The 24,351-nt window shown below is 39.0% G+C and overlaps 1 protein-coding gene and 1 long non-coding RNA gene across 3 annotated transcripts; one reads left to right on the top strand and one right to left on the bottom strand.

Moving 5' to 3' along the window:
* The first annotated feature begins 105 nt into the window (after window positions 1–105).
* LOC143421123 (uncharacterized) lies at window positions 106–7,322 on the top strand. The gene is made up of 3 exons (XR_013100882.1): window positions 106–210; window positions 3,188–3,315; window positions 7,209–7,322. It is a non-coding gene; the product is annotated as an uncharacterized LOC143421123 (long non-coding RNA).
* Window positions 5,632–22,264, bottom strand: LOC101480162 (ubiquitin-conjugating enzyme E2 E1). Of its 2 annotated transcripts, none has more exons than XM_004568522.6 (6): window positions 22,107–22,264; window positions 19,886–20,069; window positions 19,351–19,401; window positions 12,415–12,547; window positions 8,531–8,678; window positions 5,632–5,917 (listed from the first exon to the last, which is right to left on the bottom strand). In XM_004568522.6, the coding sequence occupies exons 2-6, from the start codon at window positions 20,038–20,040 to the stop codon at window positions 5,820–5,822; spliced, it is 585 nt and encodes a 194-aa protein (XP_004568579.1). In that variant the 5' UTR covers window positions 20,041–20,069; window positions 22,107–22,264; the 3' UTR covers window positions 5,632–5,819. The 2 variants fall into 2 exon arrangements, with proteins under 2 accessions (XP_004568579.1, XP_023009173.1); XM_023153405.3 differs by having other exon boundaries at window positions 22,111–22,251.
* Between the last annotated feature and the right edge of the window lie 2,087 nt (window positions 22,265–24,351).

Genomic DNA, 24,351 nt, shown 5'->3' on the forward strand with positions numbered 1-24,351 from the left:
CAGCCACGCCCCTCCGCCAGGGCTGCTCGAGCCACTTTAACCCAGTGACACACTTTCAGGACACTGGTGAGGGCGGAGCCAAGCGCCCCGTCGACGTAACAGAGGACTGGATAACAGCGGTCACGTTGCAAAGCACAACGTGAAGTGGAGAAGCCCCAAAAAGCTCTGCAGTTCACGCTGCGGCTGCAGGCGAACCGTTGAGTTATTCAGGTTTGATTGAATAACGCCTCTCCTTCCCCTCACAGCCCACCAGACATGCACGGCCCCGTGTTCTGTCCACGGACGCCAACTGCCGAGTTTTTCTAGTCAGTCACCACGACTTTGAAATTGCTTCCTGTCGCCAGGGTGTTTTCTAGACCATTCCGTGGACAGGCGTCACCATGAAAACCAACAAAACAAGCTTTGGAAAAAAGTGGCCACTGTTGCGTCCTAACGCTAATAATTAACGATGTATTTAAAATAAGACAACTATAAGTGTAAACATCTGTCCCTCGCATGATTCCAGCTGTGATATCTGCAGTTTATAAATGTGGAATACTTTTTTTTTCTTTTATAACTGTTTCGCTAACTGTTTAAACCTGGGCTGAGGTTTAAACTTTAAAGCTGTAGTTGTAAAGTGTAATTGATAGAAATAAACAAATGTTAGTTACAATTTAACTACAATTAGACAAAAAAAGGTCACAATAAAAGTATGTACAGGAGGTTCTATAAGGAAAAAAACTGTAAAAGGAAAGAAGTTTCCTTAACTGTCTCTAAATGTTAATATTTTTGCATAGTTCAGTTGTTTAACACTCAGAAAGAAGGTAATCTTTTTAGAAATGTATATTTTTGTAAAACATGGCTTAAGCAAGCACAGGTGCAGGTTTGTGTTGTCACCTCACAGTGAGAAGGTTCTTTATTTAAGCTTCCTTGTTGGAGTTTGCTCTTCGCCCTCTATCTGCATCGGTCAGGTTCTCAAATTTATCACTACTGCAGAACCTTGTGAAGTGAATGTATGACTGTCTCCATCTTGGACTGGTGTCTAGTGGATTGTACCTTCTGCTTGCCCTGAGAGGTGTGCTGCAACCTTGTCAATGAGGAAAGCAAGGGACAAAATTAACCTGTCCTGGGGTTCAAGGGTGAGCGTCTGCTGTTCAGGCCTAAGCCCACAGAGCTAAGCCAGCCCACCACCCTGAACAGGCCTGTAGAGGTTGGATTGATTGGTTGTCATTGAAGGAGGCCCTGGCAGCCCAATCCCTGTTTGCAAAAGATTGCTAAAAGAATATGGTGGTTAGTAATAGAAAGCTAATTTGAGCTGCTTCCTTGTCACAAGGAGTCTCAGGCAGATAGCTCTTCATGTTTTGATTTTTTTTTTTAACTCTACATTTTCTTCCTGACACAACGTGCAGCTGAACTAGCAAATTTTTTGCAAAGTAACTGTGTAAACCACTAAAATATGGAGCTATGGTAGTAATGTGGAGTGTAAACACAGTATATCGATTAGCACAAGGATAATGGCCCCATGAGGCAGTGTGTTATGCTGTAATTGTATCTCATTTGTTCATTATGCTAATGCACTAGTAATGCATTAGCTGATACACTGTCAGTGTGTATATGTGCTGCTTTCATAGCTCTGACGGTGTGTATACACTCAGTTGTTCTGAAGACTTTTCTCTATCGAGTAAACCTTTCATGAGCTCCAAGTCCACCATATATTTAGCTCAGCATTTCTTATGATGAGGCCCACACAGAAGCATATATGCAAAAAGTGACATCGTCAACAGCAGTGGGGATTCAGAGCAGGGCTGACCACTTCTTGATCCTCCCTTTGCCACGTCCCCATGTAAAGCACCCTGGAAATACCTCTGATTATGGCGCTGGACTCATGCTCACTTTGTAAACGCCTGTAATTCAATCACTGTGTTCTTGCACCAATCTACTTGTCAGTGAACCCAGCTGGTCTCTGTGGGGTTTTTTTGCAGTAGTCTTGGAGTAGCTATTACAAATTACCTGGGGAAAATGCTCGCTATGAACCAGGATTATTTTTCCTTTTAATTTTTAGTAAAGTGTGAAATAACTTTTTAGATGGAAATGGTTTTGAAATTATATGTAACTTTTTTAAATTGACATGCGTATTTGTGCAGAGAAAAAATAACTGCAGAGGAAATTAGACAAATGATGTTGAAGATGGACCTGATGGTGGGTGAAAAAAGAGATGATGGAGTGAAGGAGGACTTGGAGAGAGTTGTTGAGAGAGAGGGGGGCAGATGATAGTGGCAACCCCTGAACAAGATTTATTATAATATTGTGAAGACAGGTGGTCAAATCAATGAGCAATGTTTACTTACATTCAAACTGAACTCAATCATATATGTGCTTCAGTAATTTACAAACTTCTAATAACACAAACTCAACATTGTAATCGAACTGATCAGTTTTTGCATATTTGGCAACTATTAACAAAACCCTTCGAGGACTGTGTCCTTGATATTCATTATTCATTTCAACGGCATGCAATAAAACCATGTTTAATATGCTTACCATATCATAAATGACTTGTAGCATTGAATGCTACACTGACACGATATCTACAATGAGATTGAGTGAGATGAATGATTAACATTTATACTATACAGTAACATTTATAGCTAGCTCAATGGATTTAGTGTTGCCTGAATTTGGAATTTGTTGTTTGAGCATGTACAAATCCAGCTGTTTTGGAAATTATAACTTTGATTCACTGGTTTCTTGACAAAAAGCCAGTTTATATGAAGTTGTCATGATTTAAAATTTTTCGTGCAAACACATGCACAGTGACTGTGTGACTAAGTGCTCATTGACCAGATTTGTCTTTCTGCCCAGCGTTCAGGCATCCTTGGAATGATTCTCACTCTGCAGGTCGCCAATGCTCCACACCCCATCACCCCAGTATTTTAAGAAGACTGACACACATTTTGTTAACAGCTGAGTGCATAACAAGAGCCTAAAACTACAAATGACTTAAATAAAATCATAATAAAATTAAATAATAAATGCTGAACACATATTGGATTTCCAGTTTCTTATAAGTTCCCTGCTTTGATTTAGTGCATTTACAACATTTAAACAATTGACAGCTCGCCCTCTTGTTACTCATGCATGTATTTAATCTTTTTTTTCCTGCTCATACTGCAACCATGATGATCAGCACTGTTCTTTTTTTCCAAAGTGATGCTGACCCAGTGCAGAAAAATCTGGAACATGGCATCCCCGGTGGTGACCTGGGTTTGACCTGACCTCTGTGATCTACATACTTGACACTCACCTAAAACCCACATCAGAGACCTTCTATATTTGGTAAAAGCCAGCAGCAGTTTCATCTTTAGTTAACTGTCAAAGCTTCTGCACGTTGGCAGAACAAACCACTTTTACCTTTCAGTGCTGTGCAGAAGTCTTCAGCCACTCATTTTCTTTATATTTTACTAGGAAAATGGGAAATAGATTCAGTGATTTGTTGAAAAACATCCAAACATACAATATATAAAGCAAAAGCAGAGTTTCTAGTGAGCTTGAAAATCAATATTTCATATGACTGCCTTTATTTTTAAAGACTGCCTGAACTCTCTGAGGAAGTGTTCTCATACTTTAAGTAGTCTTCAGGAATAGTTCTTGAAGGACCTCTCTGGATGTTTGGGATCACTGTCATGCTGGAAAAATTAAGGCATTAAAAATTAAGCTGTTGCCAATCAGATCCATGGCAGATCAAAATCTGATGGTACTTTTCTGTGTTCATTTGACAAAATCCCAACACCACAGGCTGAAATGCAGCCGAAAATGTGGGCTAGATGAATCATCTGAAGGGCTAAATGCATCTTTCAGTTCTGCATCAGGTATTTTTTGGATGTCTTCCTGTTATTTGAAGGACTTTAAATCATTGTTCATCTGGTATAGACTGTTTTAAGGTTTTTAGGACTTCCACTTCTTTTGTCCCCCACTTGTTCAGTTTCCAGTGACTTTTTTTAAAGACACACTGCACATCATGCTGAAGTTTTCAGCTAATGACTTTAATACCATTTTATGTCTGTCTTCTTTGGGATTTTTCATAGATTCAACTAAATAAATGGGGGAAAAATCGTGTTTTTGAGACAGGCTGCTAACAAAGGTTCTAAAGCTAATTCTTTGTTGTCTGACACAACATGGTTCATTTGAGTTAGGTGCTTTTTTTATGCTTGACATATGATTCATAGGTCAGTGGTAAGAGACTGGATATGCAAAACTCATTCAACTGAAAATAGTCAGGTTTAAAGACTGGTTTGAAAACGAGTGAAAAAGCAGCCAATGTCTAAAAGCAACAACTTTGAAAGACCTTCAGACAGCCTGGAGAATTACTACTCCAGACCGCTTTAAAAACTACAACAAAATCTGGCACCTTGGAAGCAAAATATAAAGGATAAGTGGTAATCAAGACTTTTGCACTGTAGATTCTAATTTCAGTCTGCAGACTTCTGTGTTTAATCCAACACCAGCTCTAAGTGAGAGAGGTCACAAAGAGCAATTATCGTGTCCTGGGAGTTAAAACTACCCGATGCACTTGTTAAGCTAAATTGAATAACCACTTCAAAAATATCACAACTTTCTGAGTCTATTCAGGATTCATAGGCTGAATATAACCCTTTATGATAAGTTTCATTTAAACTTATGTGTCTGTTTAAAAAAAAAAAATACTACTTCATAGAAATGTACTAAAGCAGCTAATGATATGATTTAATACAGGCCTGTAACAGCACATACAGGCTTCAACTGAATTACTCACTGAGTTAATGTAGTTTCGTATTTTCAGATCAGTTTTTCTTCTATTCTGACTTTTTGTTTTGAATTCAGTTTCGGTAGTTTCCCCAAGCATGTCTGCTCACTTCAGTTTAGTTTCCATCTGTTTTCGTGTTTGCTTCAAGAGCAAGATGTAAGAGTTTCAGAACAGGTGTTACAATACAAAGACAACAATTTGTGAAGGCTGCTGGCTCACAGTCATGTAAACGTCCATAATGTCACACATGTCCATCAAAGCCTTGTTGGACAGGTTGGGTTGTCAACTGACAAACACTAAAATTAAGCATGTTCCCTCAGGTATGGAAGGCATGTTTTCTCTTAGGACACTACTTTTCTCTGACACATGGTTAATCCTGCATGTTAGCAGGTGCTCTTCTTACAGTTGTAAAGGTAAACATGACAGGTATAAACAAAAAGAAAAATGTGCATTTTTATGGATAAGCTAAACACTTATTTAGCATATATAAACACTAAATGCATCTACTTTCAACTAAATGACTCCATAAAAGCTAAACAGGGGTGCCTGACTATCAGTCCCCTAATGTACGTTTTCAGTTTTTAAAGAGGGTCGGCACTGCAGTCGTGTATACAGCTTCTTTTTACTACAGTTTATGCTTTGTACTAGTGCTTTTGTTTACTGTACATCTCATTTATTTTGGCAGCTTTTCTTAGGCTATAAATGCCGATGGGTGTGTGGCATGCTTCACGGTGCATTCTTGTGCCTTCACAAATATTTTTACAATGCTTGCAGCGGAAGTTTCAACATGCACAGAGTTGTATGTGGAATTCAGTTTTCAATTAACAATTTTTTTTTTTTTTAAAAAAGAAAAGAGGCAGACTCATCACTTCCTTTCCATTGTGTTCCTTTATTACCACGTTTCTGGAGATAACTTAATCAGGAAGCAAAAAATATACCAGACAATAAAGTACTAAAAATCTGAGATAGAAATAACACCCCCTCCCCCCAAAACAAGCAACCCAGCGACCCTTCGACCCTCCTCCTCCTTTTCCTGCTGCTGCCGTCCTCTGTGGGTTTATGTGGCGTATCGCTTTGTCCACTGTTTGGCTGTTCGGTCATGTTCTGCTCTGTTAGTCGTGTATTGGGTGGCGATGCTTCCCACCAGGGGATCGGCTGGGTGAACAGAAGAAACGGGAATAATCAGAATAAATTGGAATAAATTACTTTAGAAACATTTCGTCTGGAATGCATGTGCAGTACATTCAAATCTGTTCTTCCGATTTGCCATCTAAAACCTCCAAATGACAGTTTAAGTTATAAATTAACATTCCACCATGTTTGGAATTAAAATTCAGAGCTCCCGGAAGCGTCTTCATGGCAGGGTGAAAAGGTTCGATAGTCTCTTTAATACAGATTAAAAACTTCAAATAAAAAAAGCTCGTAGGCTGGTCGGCAACAATTTAAGACTTGGAAAACATTCATTTCGACACCACTTTTTCATGATCTCTGTGCATGAATGCTACAAAAACAAAAAACTGAAGCAAATTAAAAGGTTTCAATTGTTTAAGAAGTTTTTTGTTTTTTTTAATTATTGAACATTTGGATCTGAGCAGTTTCTCAGTGACACTGACTACTGTACAGTCCTCATGCTCTTATTTTGAAAGATTAGTCATTCTCATACAACTGCAATTTACTTTTTTGGAAAAAATAAAATGATAAAATTGATGGTTTACACAAACTTGAGTCACATGTTTCCATTTTATGAAATCATGTAAATGTTTAGGTGGACCGTCAGCTGGAATTCACATCACATTTCTAAAACTGCACCTCACTTTGAACTCTGCCTTCTTTCTTAATGCTTCATGCTGCATAAAAGCTAAATTACACCCTCTCTTTTACAACACGGCTGCTGTCTTGTCTTTCAGACAGGTTCTCCTCACTGGTGAATGAATCAGAGTAAAACTTTTATGCTAGCTGCCTGCAGCAGCATGCTGAGCACATAAAATCTGACCACATTTACAATGTGCAGCTTTGGGGTCATGAGATCAGAGTTCACAGCTGTGGAAGGTATGTGGTAAAAATACGGGGTCATCAATTCGAATGGTTGTCAAAGCAGCGGTGCGACGCGCACACCTGCAGTAAATGTGGAGCAGCAGGCTATTAAATTTGTATCAGTTTCCCACAGTGTGACAGTAACAGCGCATGTCAGTGACTGAGCAGGGTGAGGAAAAGAGGAAAACTTTGCAGCGCCTCATTTTTAGAATCCCTGACCTGAAGCAGCCAACTGGCAACAGTGCTGCTATTCACCAAAGACTCTTCAGTCTCACACTAAGTAAGATACCAATAAAACCAGTGTGACATGCATTAGAGAAGGGCCATTCATCTAATTTTTATTTTTATTTTAATCACTCCTTTGGCTTCCAATGACGATGAACTTTTTTTTTTTTTTTTTTTACTGCCTCAGGAGACCTGCACATTGGTGACGGGACAAGTGACAGAGAGCTGACAGCGGCGATCCTGACAATGCCACGATTAACAGGCTCAATCTGAAAAACTTTCACGGCTTTTACTTCTGTCCAGTGAGTCTGCCCTTTTTGGAGGTACAAAAACCCACTGCTGTAAAGAGAAATGATGCAGTTGATTTGATGATGCACTGGAAAGAGTGCGCGTTTCACAATTGTAAACCTGTAAAAAGATCATTAACGACTTGACATCTGAGGGTCTCTCACCTCTCTGCTTTTGGCAGCAATGAGGTTTGTCACATGACGTGATGCAGGCATTGCTCAAGAGTTGTCCGCCATATTGAATGTGACAGTTGGTGGCGAATTGCCATGGTTACCTTTAGTTTTTCAAGTTTGTCTGCAAATACTTGCTAATGATTAGCCGAGTGGTGGTAAAACCTGAAGTTTTACAAACTGGAAATGGAAAAAGTTCAGCTCTCAGCCAACATGTTTTCAAAAAGGGGCAACATTTTATCTTCCCTCCTCCTGTTTGTATCGCACTTCTCATTTTCATTACAGCTCAGCGGGACAGTGTTTTGAGGACCAGTCTGTCTGTAACGCAGCTTCTTCCATTACTCTACACCAGCGGTCCCCCAACCTTTTTTGTCCCATGGACCGGTTTAATGTCAGACAATATTTTCACGGACAGGCCTTTAAGGTGTCGCGGATAAATACAACAAAATAAAATGACAGGACCAAAATTACAAAAAAAAAAAAAAAAAAAAAAAAGTATTGTGTAAATGTGTAACTTTATTAGCAGCGTCCTCCTGAATTGCACTAACCACATCGAGAGTAACATCCTCCTCTCTGCCCCTTAATGCTCTCTGGTCGCTATGGTAATGCATAATTAATTCTTTCAAAATAAGACAAACAACTACAACACAGGAAAAGACCCAGGGAAACAGAGTTAACGATAAAAACCCTGAAAATCATAAATTTCACGACCGAGCCTCAACTCTCACAGCCCGGTACCGGTCTGTGGCCCAGGGGTTGGGGACCACTGCTGTACCTTACATGAAGACGCTACATATAGGAGTTATACTTTTACATTAAATCTACACCATAAACAATGAATAAAGTTTTTCAATAAAAAACACCAGCTGGCCCAAGCCTGGATGACCCAGTTTTCCCTTCACTGCGTTTGTTTTTCATGGGCACCAGATTACATTGAAATAAATCCATGTTTCTTAATGAGTAATTGTCAGATGTTACAGCTGTTACAAAAATACATCTTTGCTTTCTGAGTACTCAAATGATGCAGCTTTCATCAGCGTGCATGTCTTACCTGGGTTACAGTCAGTGAGCAGGGAGCAGATGGACAGCAGCACCTTGGAGATGGTGAGCGCGGGGCTCCAGTTGTCCTTCAGGATGTCCAGACAGATCACCCCCTGACTGTTGATGTTGCAGTGATAGATCCTGGTACGGAAAGTTACCTGCAGACACAAAGATCCTGCATGAAAAACACTTAAAAAAAAAAAAAGTCTGTACTGTGTTCTGCATTTCTCTTCAAACACTCCTGTATTGATCACTTTCACATGTGTTATTAAAAACAAAATTAAGCACTCACACAGCTCAAAATATGACAAAATATTTGTTCTGTGTAGAGAATTTCAGTCAGTGTTGGACTGCAATGAAACCTCTTCAGTAGACAAAAGCCCCCTAGTGGCTGAAAAGAAGTACGTCATCTTAACTGTCTTGGAAGGAAACCTCACTTTTCCTTATCAGTACAACAATCAGCCATAAACAGTGAGTCATTTACAGTAAATGTTCCGTGTCAAAACTGAATGCAAAATTATTGTGGAACAAGTGAAGTGTGGAAAACATTTGGAGGAAATTTGAGTCCTTTTCATCTCAGCGTACAATGTCTAATACTCATTTCCCCCCCCCCAAAGAGACGAAAACACTCAGTTTATGCGCTACTGTAGCGTGACTCAAGATTTCCAAGAATGATAATCGGTTTTTGTCTCAGTTGGTCATCTCTGGTATTTATCATGCTGTATCACTTCTCACAGACATTAAATATAATCTAAGACTAAAAAATAAATTACAGGAAACACACAGAGAACCCCACCAGGGTGATGGTGGGGTTCCCCCAAATCAATTTTACACCCACCTGAAGTGCCACAATCTAAACCCTTAATGTTGCTTTTTTTCATGATTACTTTTGTTCAGTAGCAAAACTGCAATAACTCAATGTGTGTAGTGTGGAGGAGTAGAAACCAGCACTTCTTTTCTATTATAATTCACTGGAAAGCTTTCACAGGTCATGTCACCACGATGAACAGGTGACTGCTCAGAACAGAACTTCTGAGATGTCTCATTTTGATCTACATTTGACACCAGGCTCATCATCTAACCATAAAGAAAGTAATTATTTGTGTACTTTGAGGGCCTGTAACTTCAGTTTTTTCATAGTATGAAAATAAAATATTGCATGATTTTGAAATTGTTATTTAAAAAAAAAAAATAAAATAAAATAAAATCTGGGAGTCTGAGGGTTCAGATAAAAGACGATGACCAATTTTTACTGAATGACTCGCATGGTCATAAAATTTTCTCCTCAAATAACTTACTTATGAAAACAGCCAGTATATGTGTTTTCTTTTTACATGAATTTATATTTCCATCATGAACTGAAGCAGCAAAAGCACGAAATTAAAATCTGATTGCGTCAAGTGTCCCTAACCACAAACCCCAAACAAAAACCACCTACACAGACATGAATAGTAAAACGCTGTGATTATCAGAAATGTGCTTACATTTAATCTTCAGTTTTGCTTTTGTTTAACAGAGCAGATTTCCTGTTGATATTTACATAACAAAATAAATTTTACTCAAACATAGAGACCAGATGTTTATTTTATTAAAACTAAATGTAATGAATGGGCCAATTAAGTATAAAGGGCTATGCTTTGGGTTTAAATTAGTCTATTTTTAGCATCATTTAATATTTTGTGGTGGTTTATTACTTAATTTGTAATCCCATCAGAACAGGTTGTTTCCCACTGCTGTTTGGGCTTTTTACCATGTATTTGTTTTGTTTCATTCCACTGGGAAACGGACTTGATGAAACTATACACATCCACTGGGATGAGAGTTTTCACTGTCACCGCTGTGACTCTGTATGTTTAAAAAAAAAATGCTGCTTAAATCATTCAAATAATCCTCTGGGGAAAAACAAATGAAACACTCGTCCAGTCATTTGTAAACTCTGTAAATGTGTGATGCTGATCCAGAGTAAGCAGCTGAAGCAGTTATATGATGGAAAAAGAAAACGCTTCCATTTAGGAAACAAAAGGGGCGACCATGGCTCAGGGGGTTGGGAAGCGTATCTGTAACCGGAAGGTCGCCGGTTCGATCCCCGGGCTCTCTGTCCTGGTCGTTGTGTCCTTGGGCAAGACACTTTACCCTACCGCCTACTGGTGTTGGCCAGAGGGGCCGATGGCGCGATATGGCAGCCTCGCTTCTGTCAGTCTGCCCCAGGGCAGCTGTGGCTACAACCGTAGCTGCCTCCACCAGTGTGTGAATGTGAGAGTGAATGAATAGTGGCATTGTAAAGCGCTTTGGGTGCCTTGAAAAGCGCTATATAAATCCAATTCATTATTATTAACATGAAATTGCAAACATTAGCATTAGCACAAAATAAAAAGAATAATGCATAAATGCTTGAATTGGAAAGTAGAAGCACCCATTTCCCAGAAATCTGGACTGAATCCACTTTTTTTTTTTTTTAAACTGTGTTTGGGATAATTAGGCTGTAATTTTAGAGGTTAAATGTGACCATCATGAGCTGCTGTGTTGTTACAAAAGCAAGAGGAGCAGGGTCTCAGTAAAAGCAATCTGGCAAACAAAAGGTTGTACAATGTGTTTGTTTTGTGTGTGGGAGTGGAGCTGGAGGCTTTTTTGTGCTATTTGAACATGTATTCTATAGCATATTTAATACAGTGTGCCTAGAGAGGGCGTGTTTTCTCTTAAGAGATCCATGTTTATAGTCACCGTCGCTAATAAAGAATAAAGCTAAGTTTTACTGAAGCTTGGAGCATCATTTTGTTTTAAAAATAAAATGATCTGGTGATTTTCACATTCACAGGACTGGTTGTCAGAAAATCGTGTGTACTACAGAGCTTCACAATGTTAAAACCTCTCAGCAACATGCAATGAAGCACAAAATCTACAGCTTAAAAAAAACAGACCAACAGATGATTAATACGGTACTCTTGTTTGAGTAATGACTGAAAACCACAGTGCTTATCTGTGTCAAGATTTTTTTTTTAAAATGAGACAACATATTTTGTGTAAAGTCCTGTATCCTGGTATTATGAAACTGTACAGTGTCTCAGTGAGAGGTTAGCAAAGGTAACTAAAACTCGATGTGAAAAACATTTTAATTAGACAAAATAAAAATTTAAATTATACTATGTCCAATATATTTCTGAACATGCTCAGTTTTGCCTTGTAAAAACTAAAAACTAAAGTAAAACCACAGGAAAAAATAAAGTGAAAGAACCAAGCCCACACTGGAAGCAATCTGAAACTGAACTGAAAACATAAATAAACACCAACGTGTTTTTGGAACAGTGTGGGGATGGAGATTTAACTGGAAGTCAGTGTGAACAGTTTTTTCTTAATTGTTTGTTTCCCATTTTTCTGGAAATTATTTATGACAAAAAATCCCTTTGGGATATGTGTGTTTATTAAAAGGAGCACACTGTATATTTCTACTTTTCCTGCTGTTTGAAATAAAAATATTCTTGATAAGAAGCGAGCAAATGTGTAGCTAATAAAGCTCCATCTTGGTATCTGATAAAACTGATTCTTCATAAAGTAACACATCTGTTTTCTCAAGTTAACAGATGTACTGACTTGAGAAAACAGACGGGGGTTTTTTTTTTTCCCCCCCAACCCTGCACTGTCAAACTTTACACCGTTATGCAGAGCTACTTTTATATCAGGTGACATCTGTTTGTTTTGCTTCATTTAATAACCCAACCTTCCAACTTTTGGGTTAAACATAGTACACCTTGTCTTTTAAATCAAATATAGTCCTTGAACTCGATTTGATGTTGTTATCTAAAACCCTGCAGCTGAAACAGTTTCAGTCTAAACACCTGCTGCCTGCTTCTGAGGTACAGTTAACAGACATGAGGTTCTAGTATTGTGTATCAGTACCTTGGGGGGTTTAAAGGGGTAGTCGGGTGTGAAGGCGATATCTAGGAAGAAGACGCCTCCCTCGTACACAGAGCCCGGCGGTCCCAGGATGGTCGACCTCCACTCATAGATATTGTCTCCTTTTGGACCAGCACTGCAATCAGAAGGATTAAATTCATTTAAACTGGATTTATGTTCTGGTGAAGCCACAAAAATATTCTGAAAACATCAAGGTACACTTAGTTTATTGCACCACCCACATAAGCCTAAAATACAATATTTATTTGCTGCTGTGCCATGAGTCACATTTTAAAGAATGAAAGTTCTAATCTTTGTCGGTCATCTCTGGTGTTTATCATACTACATCAATAATAACGAAGGAGGGGGAAAAAGCTTTGCCGATACAAATCTCATCTGCAAACAGACAACATCCACAGAGCAGACACACCGACGCAAATGAAGTCAGAAAGGGAGGAAAGAAACAAAGAAGAAAAAAAAAAAAAAGACACCCACACACAGACTGTAGATTACAAGCTGCACAGTGGATGTGCATCAGCGGCAGTGATCAAAGCAGTGTGTACTACAGTATGAAAGTCACATTCATTCACATACTGTGTGTATAAAACACAATGAATCACAATAAAATTCACGTTTACTGGCAGCACGCCGAAGAAGGCGTCAAAAAGGAGCTAAAGCTGATGATAAATGCCGCGTTTGTAATTCGACAGATGAATTCAGTGGGCTGTTAAAGGGAAATCCCACCCAAAGTAATGCCCCCCCCGTAAAAACGACATTTGACAACACCTCCTGTAACCTTAGCGATTAGTTCTAACATCTCAGTAAAGATCTGGTTTTAATAGCCATTAGAATAGTATCCGGATTTTTCTAAAGGTTGCTGCACAGGCAGCGACCTCCCTCGCTAATGTCTGATGCACAGCCAATCATTCTGTTCTATAAGCAGACCTGAAATATGACAGAAACCTCTCAGTTCAGAAAAGAGCTTCAAGAGTCACTCCTAACCATTTTAAAAGCAAATTTTTTGTCTTACTAATGGTCATCTTACTTACAACTTTCCATCTGCTGCCCAGACAGAAGGAGAGAAAAAAAAACTACATGCACATGAACCTGGAAAATAAATATTTAATTCGTCATTGTTGACGCTAATTTACATTGTCCAATTTGAAAAATGTGTAGCTGAAACACTCTGTTACAGAGAAGGAGAAAATGGGAAAGAGGAAAACAAAACTTTTTGTATTTTGGGGTGCAACGATACTCGTATCGATATTGAACCATTTGATACAGTGCTTTTGGTTTGGTACGCATATGTATCGAACAATACAAAATTTTTAATTTATTTTATCAACTTTTCTTCTGACGATGCTGTCTGTGTTGAGAGCTCAGTGGATCTGCGTTCGACTTATCTGCCTAGGCTGCACTGTCGAGCGCAGATCCACTGAGCGCAGCGCAAGCTAGCGAGACAGAAGCTAAGCTCGTTGCAACATGGCAAATTGAACCTCCCCCACCCTCATTCAGGCGTTTGGAACTATTTTGGTTTTCATGTGAAGTATGACCCTGAAGGTAAGCGCGTCATGGACAAATGTAAAACACTATGTCGGATGTGCCACGCAATGCTCAATTACATTGGTGGGAACTAGTGTGTTAGCGCAGTTAGCTTGTTAACGTGTTGACGCCGTCCAGCCGCACGCACGGGGCGATCCGCGGTAGCTCGTTAATGGAGATTTGCCGTGTTGTGGCGTTAACGTAATTTCAACGAGATTAACGCTGACAGCACTAGTGGGAAGACAACGAATATGACTGCACATTTACTCCGACATCATCCTAGTGCAAAGACAAGTGGAAGCAGACAAAAACAACAAGCACACATGCTACAAACTTTACCCGAGTCATTTAGACAGCCGTTAGCACGTGATTCTCCTTATGGGGACCTGATATGTTTAATATGCTGCTGAGAATATAGCCCAGAAGAAGCGTATAGTATAGCTTTTATTTTGGAAAGAGCCATTTCTCTGTAATAAACTCTTTTCCAAAGATGAGTGATTTCTCGATCAGATAGTTTTTTATTACTTTGTTGTTTCAGCAACATTAAATTTAAAAACTGTACTTTTGAGTTCAAATATATATTTATAATTTTAATAAATGACAAATTAAAAAGGCATGAACATTTTTTTTGTATCGAAAAAATATCGAACCGTGACACCAAAGTATCGAACACACATTCAGCAAATGTATCCGTTTGGCTGTTCTGTCTTGAAAACTGCAACTTCACGACTTCCCTACATGTGACACGTGTGGGAAACATCTGTAAATTCCGTTAACAAACACTGGACAAAAAAAAGAGAAGCACTGTACTTGTAGCATATTTTCCTTCAAACATAGAGAGTCGAAGCTTTTTCCCTTGAGCATCATTCAGAAGATGCCAGAGTTGAAAGCAAATCCCCAGTGATGCATCTATGCCTCATGATCTGTAATCTGTATTGATTTTTCCTCAAAGCAGCCCAGCCTTTATCCCTCTGACATGTAGAACATGCGGCTGTGAACCCCTCAGGGTTCATTGCTATGAGCCATAATATCAGTATTGATTGAAAGCTCCTGTGGTGCAGCAGGGACGCTGGGTAGGGTTAGATATTGCGCTCTTCTGTTCGCTTTTAATCAAGGTTAGCACAGAGCTTCACTGCCAACGACAACATGGAATATCGATCCAGGGAGAACCATCTGGACTAATTATCTGGATGTTAAAAGATATAGCAGCAAATGTGATAGATGAAAGGCTCTGACTTTCAAGTGGATGAATTCTAATTATAAGACTCTTTCCACACTGCTAATCAGCTTAAAGTAGCACCCTTATGAGACATTAATGTTGCCGTCATATAGGATATGACTTACTTGAGCTATATTGGTCTAAGATAACTGGACTCCACCTACCTCTTTTATGGGTTAAAACAAGGTGGTGCATAGTTTGAAAACAGCAGGATGGCTATCATGTTTGCACTATAAAGTGTCTTCAAAAAGGACCTTTGAAACAGTCGCAGTACTGTTTAAACTAGAATGACCTTATAGGACAGGAAGTGACAGGGCCAGCTACTCTATCATGAGCTCTAAACTACATTAACCTTTTAAATGATTTTAAATATTCTGATTTTTTTAATGAGGTGGATTTGGCCTGAAAACATGATTTGTAGAATAAGATGTAAACCTGTCACCTGTAGCAGGCAGATAATACTGAATTTTTGTTATTGACTCAGATTGTACAGGCCAAAAATCAATCAACCAACAATTCAGCAGGCTGCACCTTGCCTTAAGTCACCTGTTTCAAAAAAAAAAAAAAAAAAAAAAAAAAAAGACTTTTCTTCACTATGTAAAAGTCACGAGTTAAGACAACAGCTAGATTATCTTCATTTGATGATTCTGTGCCAGGATTGAAACAAACATACAGCTCTTATAATGCTTCCTGCCTTCACAACATAGACAACATCTGCAGTGGCTTCTAAACTTGTTAAACTACTGAACAACAATTAAAAGAGAAAACAAAAAACAAAAACAACACACCGTAGGGTGACTATTAGATAAACGTTGTGCTGTGTGCATCCCTGTAGCCAACAGTCTGATTTAGTAAACAGGCTGAAACTTTTCTAAACACATGGCACGTCGAGTAATGTGAACATGCCTGAAGGTAGGGCTGCTCAATTAATCGAATTTTAATCACGATTACGATCTGGGCTTTCAACGATCATTAAAAATGACTGAGCCGATTATTAGCCCCTCCCTCATGCTTTACTCTCGCGCTGCTCCGTGTGGCAAATCAAGCGCACTGCTCTGCATTTCGAACACGCGTCACAACAATTAAGAGGACCCGAGGGAAGCTCGGAAAGCTAAGCAGAAGTTATTTGGAGAGGAGAGTGACTGCCGTTGGTTGAAAAGAAAGGTAAAGAAAAAAAACTTCAGTGGTGTGGAAACATTATGGGTTCGCGGAGTCAGATGTGGATCAAGTAGACACAGTGTGTAAACTTTGCTATGGTGTCGTAGCTGCACCACAGAGCAACACTGCAAAGTTCACATTTTTCATTTATTTCTTATATTGCAAACATTTGCACTGTTATCAGTATTTGCACACTATTTTATATTATTTTTTAAAGTCATTATTCAATACATTGTTATTCTTAACCCTTTAAAGCCGGTCAGAGCAGCATGCTCGTTTTGTATAACTATTTTTAAATCCCTGTAGAACCTGAACCGCTAAGCTAGCACAATAAATTTTTTTCCATATGAAACCAGAGGAGTTACATCTTATGCCATCAGCTTGTCCTAGGTCACGGTTTCCTTCCACATATAGCTTTGCAAAAATTGCATAAAAAGCGCTTGCAGGAACAAAAACATAATATTCCAGAAACACGCTTTGCCGATCCGATCAGCTGTTCATAACACTTCCCACATTGAAAAAGACGTCAACGCGAACTATCGCAAGTGACGTCATTTTCGCGGAAAATGTAGTTTTTTTACTTGTAGGCCTTAGAACTCGAATTGCACTGCTGGAAATAGTTTATTTTGATGCACATGCACATTCTTTGCAAATTTGCATCATAGGATTGTTTTTTTGTTTTTCCTGCAGTGTATAAAAATTGCTGTATCTCCAAAAATAAAACTATGAAGACACTCAAAATAAATTTCCTGTTGTTGTAAACTATTTTTTGCAACTTTTTTGTATTTAAAGTTTTGAGGGATAAACCTCTTAAATTTCTCCAAGTAGAAATATATGTAACAAAACAAAAACGATTATAAAATTTTTTTTTGTAGTTTATTGCACTTTTTTGCAATTAATGTAGTTACTATGGACTTAATACATACACATTTTAAAAATATGGGCTATAACAGTTGTATTGATGTATAGCAACGTGAAATGCTCCCACAAATGGCACTACAGCATGTAAAAAAAAATAATATAAGCTCTGGCGGACGAAATAAATATCGTCAAATAATCGTGATCTCAATTTCAGTGAAAATAATCGTGATTATCATTTTTGCCATAATCGAGCAGCCCTACCTGAAGGGGACCATTTTCGGCTGTTTGCCACATGTGAGAAAGGAGCATCTGTGGGAAATATCCTGACCTCATTCTCCTGTCTATAAAATGTCTGAAAACAGCTGGACATCTACAAAAGCGAGAATCAGGTAGAGGCAACAACATGAAAGTGGCCAGTTTCTGTCTGATGCCTGAAGGAGCCCGAGAAGCTGCTGTTTTCTGAAAAGTGGCAGCAGTAACAACTGAAGTCAAAGCAGAAACCGCCGTTTCTTTTAGGACTGTGGCTGTGAACTGACACCAATTCCTGTTTCTTTCATTTATCTGCAAACATCCAGACAGCGTTCATTTGTGTGATGGTCTGTAGCCTGAGGTTGTTTGTCTGATCTGCTGAGCCACAGTGGGACAGATTCCTCTCCCTCTCTCCCTCCTTTCAGAGAGAGGTCAAAGGTCAGACGCAGCTGCCGAACAGCCACCTGGAGTGTGGCGGGGCTCAGTGATTTGCCTGAGGACACTGCAGGCAAAGGCTAAACTCAAACATGTCAGTTTTAAGCACAGTCTTTCCGATCACAGTGGTGCATTGCTACTTTTAACATTTAAGGACTAAGTTATTAAATAATCACTACTTTTCCCCGAGAATCTGAAGTGGTATATTTAGTATACTGACTGTTAATGTAAAATACCGCAGAATAAAAAGATTAACATTGGATTTGTGTGTGTGCAGTTTGTAAAGTGTCTAAAGTGAAGATTTCTAGTTAAAAGTATAAGAAAAAAAAAAAAAAAAAAGAGTCATTATGTATCGTATATGTTTAGAAGTTTTTAGTTAGAAACTAGTATTTAGTAATTACAAACATTTGACATAATTACACTAATCATTACAAGCTCTCTGAAATGTTTGTGTTTAAATATGCAAATACGGAAATGCATGCAAGTATGCATTAAATAGAGATGTGTGAACACTGGGTAATGTTCAGATATCGCATCGTAAAGTGTTTAAAAAAATAAAAATAAATAAAAATAACTCTGGATATCCCATCTCTGCATAAATCTGACGTCGGTCATCAGTCAGAAAAAAACCATTTCACTTTTTTCAGGAATAAAATGCTCAATAAATCAAGTTGAAGGTGTTAAAAGAACACGCTTTTCAGCCAAAGCTCTGAGTGTATAGGCAGGAATACTACTGCTAAGCCTGGTGGACCTAAGAGCTGCTGAATAGAAGATTTCAGGATCAGAGCATGAGACAATTTGTGAAAACAGCCTTAAAATGTGCACATGATGGAATTCATTTTAACTGGACACTAGTATTCACTGCTTAAAAAAGTAATAAATATCAAACTTCACCAGTTGATTACTTACATAAAGACTTTTTTGCATTAGAGGCCCTAGTTCATTAAATATGCACTAATTTGTCTAACTTTGCATTTCCCCTATTGGTGCTCTAAGTCGGTGAATAAATACGTTTGGTTATGGAGATATACATGACATGCAGCAACAACCCACATATCTACATTTCATAATATTCTAAGTAAATGATGAAAATGATGTTTCCCAACTAGCCCCAGCATCTTGACCTGACCTTACAAGCTGAGCTCTAAATAAACTCAGTGCAGCAACTTTGTGAATTCTGGAGAAATAACCCTGCAATGCTTTCTAAGAATGTACACAGGTGTTAAATATAAGGAATATCTTGGAAACAGCAGCCAATTATTAGTTTTAGATTAAAAAAAACAAACATATTTTATCTCCACAGCGGACAAATTCTGAAAAAATGTTAACCATTGTAATTATGATCTGGATTTGACCACAGTATTGCTCTGTATTGTATATTACAGCGGCTGGTATCTGAGGAAAAATACAGTGATGGGTTTTATTACCAGTGCAGCTAGGTAGATAATTGACATGTGGTACAGAGTGAAACCCACCTGCAGTTTGGTGGAGGGTCCAGTGTAATGTCAGCCAGCTCTTTTTGAATCCTGCACATCAAAGAAATAGTCAGTTACAGTAATAATTACTCCAGAAATCACAGAATTTACGACTCAGACCCTCTTATTTAAATATGAAATTTACATATTCACTTAGGGATTAATTAATGTAATTTCTGCTACAATTCCTTGTGTAAAAGAACAAGTGTTGGTGAAAGTGAGACTGAAAGTGCAAATATATAGATATAGACAGACACACAGAGACAGACACACACACACACACACACGCACGCACGCACACACACACACACACACAGAAGAGAAAAGGGAAGTGCTAAAAGACAATCTTGTGGTGTGCTGAAACACATGTCTCTAATGGACTTCTTCTTATAAATTATGTTAAAATTTACCCCTAAAAATAAACCCACAGAATTTTTGTTAACACAGAAACCCCCCAACAATCAAATTCTTGAGATTAAAGAGAATTACGGGGATGTCCTTGAGATACTTCTGATTTATGGTTTAGGTTTTTTACCGTTTAGCGCTGGTGGAAAGCAGCTTGGAGTTCTTGCTCATGCTGGCTTTGCTCTCCCGTTTCTTCTTGCAGAAAGTGTCCTTCTGTCTGGTCTGGCTGGAGGAAGGCGGCGATGACGAAGAGCTGGTGCTGGCACGGGAGTCTTCATCCGACATACCGGTTTGGTTTGGAGAAGAGCCGGAACCTAAAAGGTGGAAAGCCAAAAAGATTCAGAGTCATTTCTAAATGGGGCTTTTGTTAATTTGACCTCCAAGCAGCCATTTAATAAGCCACTTCCATGTTGTGAATGTTTAGAAGCACAGCGGAGGGTTGAGGAAGAAAAATAGAGCTTTAAACCACCTTCATTTGCAGCTGAAGGTTTTTTATGTGAATGTATGGCAGACTTAACAAGAACTGGCTGAATTCTCCAAATACTGAAGCAGAGGAGACGCCAGAACATCCTTTATGAAAGAAAGAAGCTCATAACCAAGTCTGAACCGAGACTATACATAAAAGTATTACTAGTTCTGGTAAATAGACTGGTTCTTATAGAGCACTTTTCTACTCTACTGAAGCATTCAAAGCACTTTATACAACATGCCTCGTTCACCTATTCACACCAGCACTTTTTTCTATGCTTAAGTGCTTTCTATCTAACAGAATGTGAACTTGTGTTAATATCTTCTGACCTCTTCTACCCCCTGAGCTACAGCCTCCAACATTTTCTGTTTGAGCTTTTCTTCAACCTCAAAATGATCCAAAGCATATTTGATGTTTGATATTGTACCACAAAATCTCATTGCGGTCCAAAGAATTTGTTCATATTTAATTGACCAATACAACTTATAGAAAATAAAATTAGAAAAAAAGATCACCTAGATGGTGATAAAATATATATGTGTTTTATTTACTGAAGTATAAAAGTGTCTTAAACAGGGGTTTCCTGGCATTTTTTAAAGTCTGTTTCAATATACTCAAACTTAAAATTGTTTTTTAAATGATCAGAATTAACAGAGTCACCGAGCTCTGTCAAGCAAGTTAACGCAGACCCTTTGTCTTTATAAAGGTCAGAGTTGTCCTGGATCACTGATGGGAATTGGTTTCACTTCAGGGGCTATTTATGCATTTTAAAGTCCATCTCCTGGACATTGCAGTTTCGCCACAGAAGGTCGACTTCATCAATATCCCGGGGGGGGGGGGGGGGGGGGTGTAGGAAAGGTGATCAGCAAAACGAGGTGAAAGTGTTTATTTAACAGCAGCCCCGTGGAGTTTTTTTCACCAAATCCGAAGCGAAAACGAACCGTTCAGCTCCAGCTGCCCTCAGAGGGCGTACTTAAGCTGGTCTTCCGCCTCTGATCGACGGTGGCCTCAGAAGAGCACCAGCTGATCGGTTTTCGAGACGCGGCGATGCGAACGTTTCGCTGCGGCTGAAATCTTTCGATTTAAGCGAACTCGATTTCGCGAAAACGTCGCTTCGACTCGATTAACTGGATGCAGTTGAAGTAATTTAGGTTACGTAATAAGTCAACAAAGACAACACGTAAATGTGAGCAATATTTAGCGACTGTCTGTTCAGGTTGTGGGGGTACGCGTGTGGGAGAGGAGGTAGCGCAAACAAAGCCGTTCGCGAATGCTGATTTAACGTTAGCGTCACGGAAAACGTTAGCTAACGTTAGCAGACGAACAAGCTAGCTAGCTAGCGCTATGTACACTAAAACGAATAATTTCACAGCCAAGAAGCTCAGTGTGCCTGACGAGGGGTCAAAGCTAAAAAATTCAGATGATTTTAAGTTTATCCCTGTGGTGACACCCTCCACCAAAGCTAATGCTACCGGCTAACGCCCCCCTTGTCCCCTCAGATCTCCCCACTCTTACCCCAACTTCAACTAGCAAAGACTCTGGCCTTCTGCAGTAATATATATTTAAATGTCGGGTTGTGTAGCACCACACATGGTTGCATCGTATTCTCGTATATCAAACTTGTCGTATGAAGGGTGTCAGTTTGAGAGTGAAACATTAAACGCGTTAGGTACTAGCCGGGAGCAACAGCTGCGCTCCAGCACATAGTCGGAGCCCGTTTTCCGTGCGACTAAGTGATAACCGCGACCTTCTCGTTCGTGTGCTCCTCTCTTTTTAAACCATCGACTTCGACTGAAAAAACACACGCAGAGACGCAGACAGTTCACATGAGTCTGATAAATAAATGCCATTAAGCCATTTTTTATTCGCTAATAAAACTTACCCACTCTATTGTGTCTGGACCTCCGCCACAGTAGAGGCTAGCTGGCTGGTGCTTGTCGCCCTCTGCGGAACGGAAGTAGCCTACCGCGGCTGCAGTGGGCTGAACTGCACCGGTCGTACTCTGGAAACAGTACAGGCCTGCAGCGAGTGCTTCACGCAGGTTACATAATATTAATAATAATTTTTAAAAAAGTTTATTTCGGGCGCTGCAGTCCAATTCAGTACACAAGAAGAAAGAGTAATGATTAGAAAACAAACAGGCAGTTGATTCTGTGTTTCTAGAAACAGGAGGAATATCTTAAAGTTGGCTCAGTTGCAGCTATCATTACTGCACCTTTAATTAATCAGCACATTCATTAAAGCATTTTAAGCTTGAGCAAAATCCCGAACGCAGCATTACACAGTCAGGGCCGTGCATATTTGGACAATGACACTGCTTTTGTCTTTTCTCCTGCACACCAGTAACTGTGCAGTGAAGTGCAGGCTTCCAGGTTGATTTGAAGGGGTTTAACGAAAGTATTGAAGTAAGTGTCTCATACATACCACCGCTTTAGAGGCTTAAAAGCAGTTGACCAAGAAGCCGTTTCATACATGGGCCTTTCCCTTATTATTCCATGAAAGATCTCAAAGACGTCTCTTAGGATATAAATATTAGACCCAACAGCTGAAGGAGGCTGAAGAAGAAAAATAATCAATAAAGCAATAAGAGCAAAAAAAATAAAAAATAGCAGTAGCCAAATCAACAATCTAGCACATTATGTGACCTGGGGGACCACAGAAGGCAGCTAAAGTGCATGGGCTAGATTTACCAAACAGTATGTGAGGTGATTATTACACACTGGTCACATTTGCAATACCTAAAGCAGATAATCTGAAAAGTGTGATGTTCTGTCTGCTGTATTCAGGAGGTCTTATTTAACAGATCTTTAGCTATGACTAAGCTGCTGCCTCATCGGCCACAGAAACTGACAAAAAACCCACTTAAACTGACCACATGTCTGTGGACTCATCCAATAATTACTCACAACGTGTTATTGCAGGACCACGAGTTGAAAGTATTGCAACCAAAATTGGCACGAAAGCACATTTTCACAGTTTTGAAAGGTTAATGGCGAATAGTTTGTATTTCTGTGTTAAAGGCGCATCAATTCTCTGCGCTTGTGCCTGCCATTATGTGCAAAAAACAAAACAAACAAACAAAAAATTCAGGCCCTTGTTATTTGGGCTGACCGTGGCTCAATTACTGATAAATTACATATTAATAGATTTGTAAGGGAAACGTGCCTTGCAGCTGTTAAATGACCCACGAAGTACATCATGATGCAGTTACCCGTGGAGGGTGCGCAGGTTTAAGAGGTTAATGGGGTAATTTAGTCAAACGGTGACTACTGCTGTGCTTTGACAGTGGAATACTATTTTCTTTAACCAATTTCAAGTGTTGTTTTCAAGGTTTTTGACTATCTGTTTAGGCACTTCAGTGAAGTTATAAAGTACATCGAGTGGAAAAATTTAGCCTAAAATGCTGTAATGGACTGAAATTGGAATACAATTCTCCTTTATTATCTTGGAAAAAAACATGTACTGTACGCGGGCAATAAGAACAGCATGGGAGCCAGCAAAGGTTAGATTGCTGTTTTAAAAGCAATACATCAACCTAATCCTGTAATCTAATGTGTGGTAAAAAAAATGCAGTTGTTTTAAGCACCAATTTAGTCTGAGATGGAGACTTTATCTCGTTTGGCGAGCAGCCTTCTGGCCAGTCTTACAGTCTAATGGCCACATTATTACTTATGCAAAGCACCAGCCAATTGGAGCATTAATCAGGAGAGCAAGCGAAATACCAAAATCTGTAAGAAACAAGGGATCAGTCAGCTCTTGTTCTGTTGAAAAGGCTTAAAAGCTTTTTGCTCTATGACTCATTTATGATTCAAACATGGCACACCGCCAAAATATATTGTGTGAAGTACTACAAAGTTTAGTTTGTGTTTTTTTTAATCCCCCTTCAGGTCCATTCTTTTGTTTTGAATATTTTAATAGTTCTGGACTCACTGTGGACCCCAGTTCACATACATAAAAAATCCTTTTTAAGGACTGGATATTTATTTTCTTGGAAAACATCATCAGTTCTACCAATAAGCAGAAGGGATGTACTGACCGTTTAATGGAGAGAAAAAAAAAGTACATTAACCTTTTTATTAGAACGGTATAAACCAGGGGTATCAAATATAAGGTCCCCAGGCCATAAT

The sequence above is a fragment of the Maylandia zebra genome, linkage group LG11 (assembly GCF_041146795.1).
Source record: "Maylandia zebra isolate NMK-2024a linkage group LG11, Mzebra_GT3a, whole genome shotgun sequence".
Taxonomy (NCBI): Eukaryota; Metazoa; Chordata; class Actinopteri; order Cichliformes; family Cichlidae; genus Maylandia; species Maylandia zebra.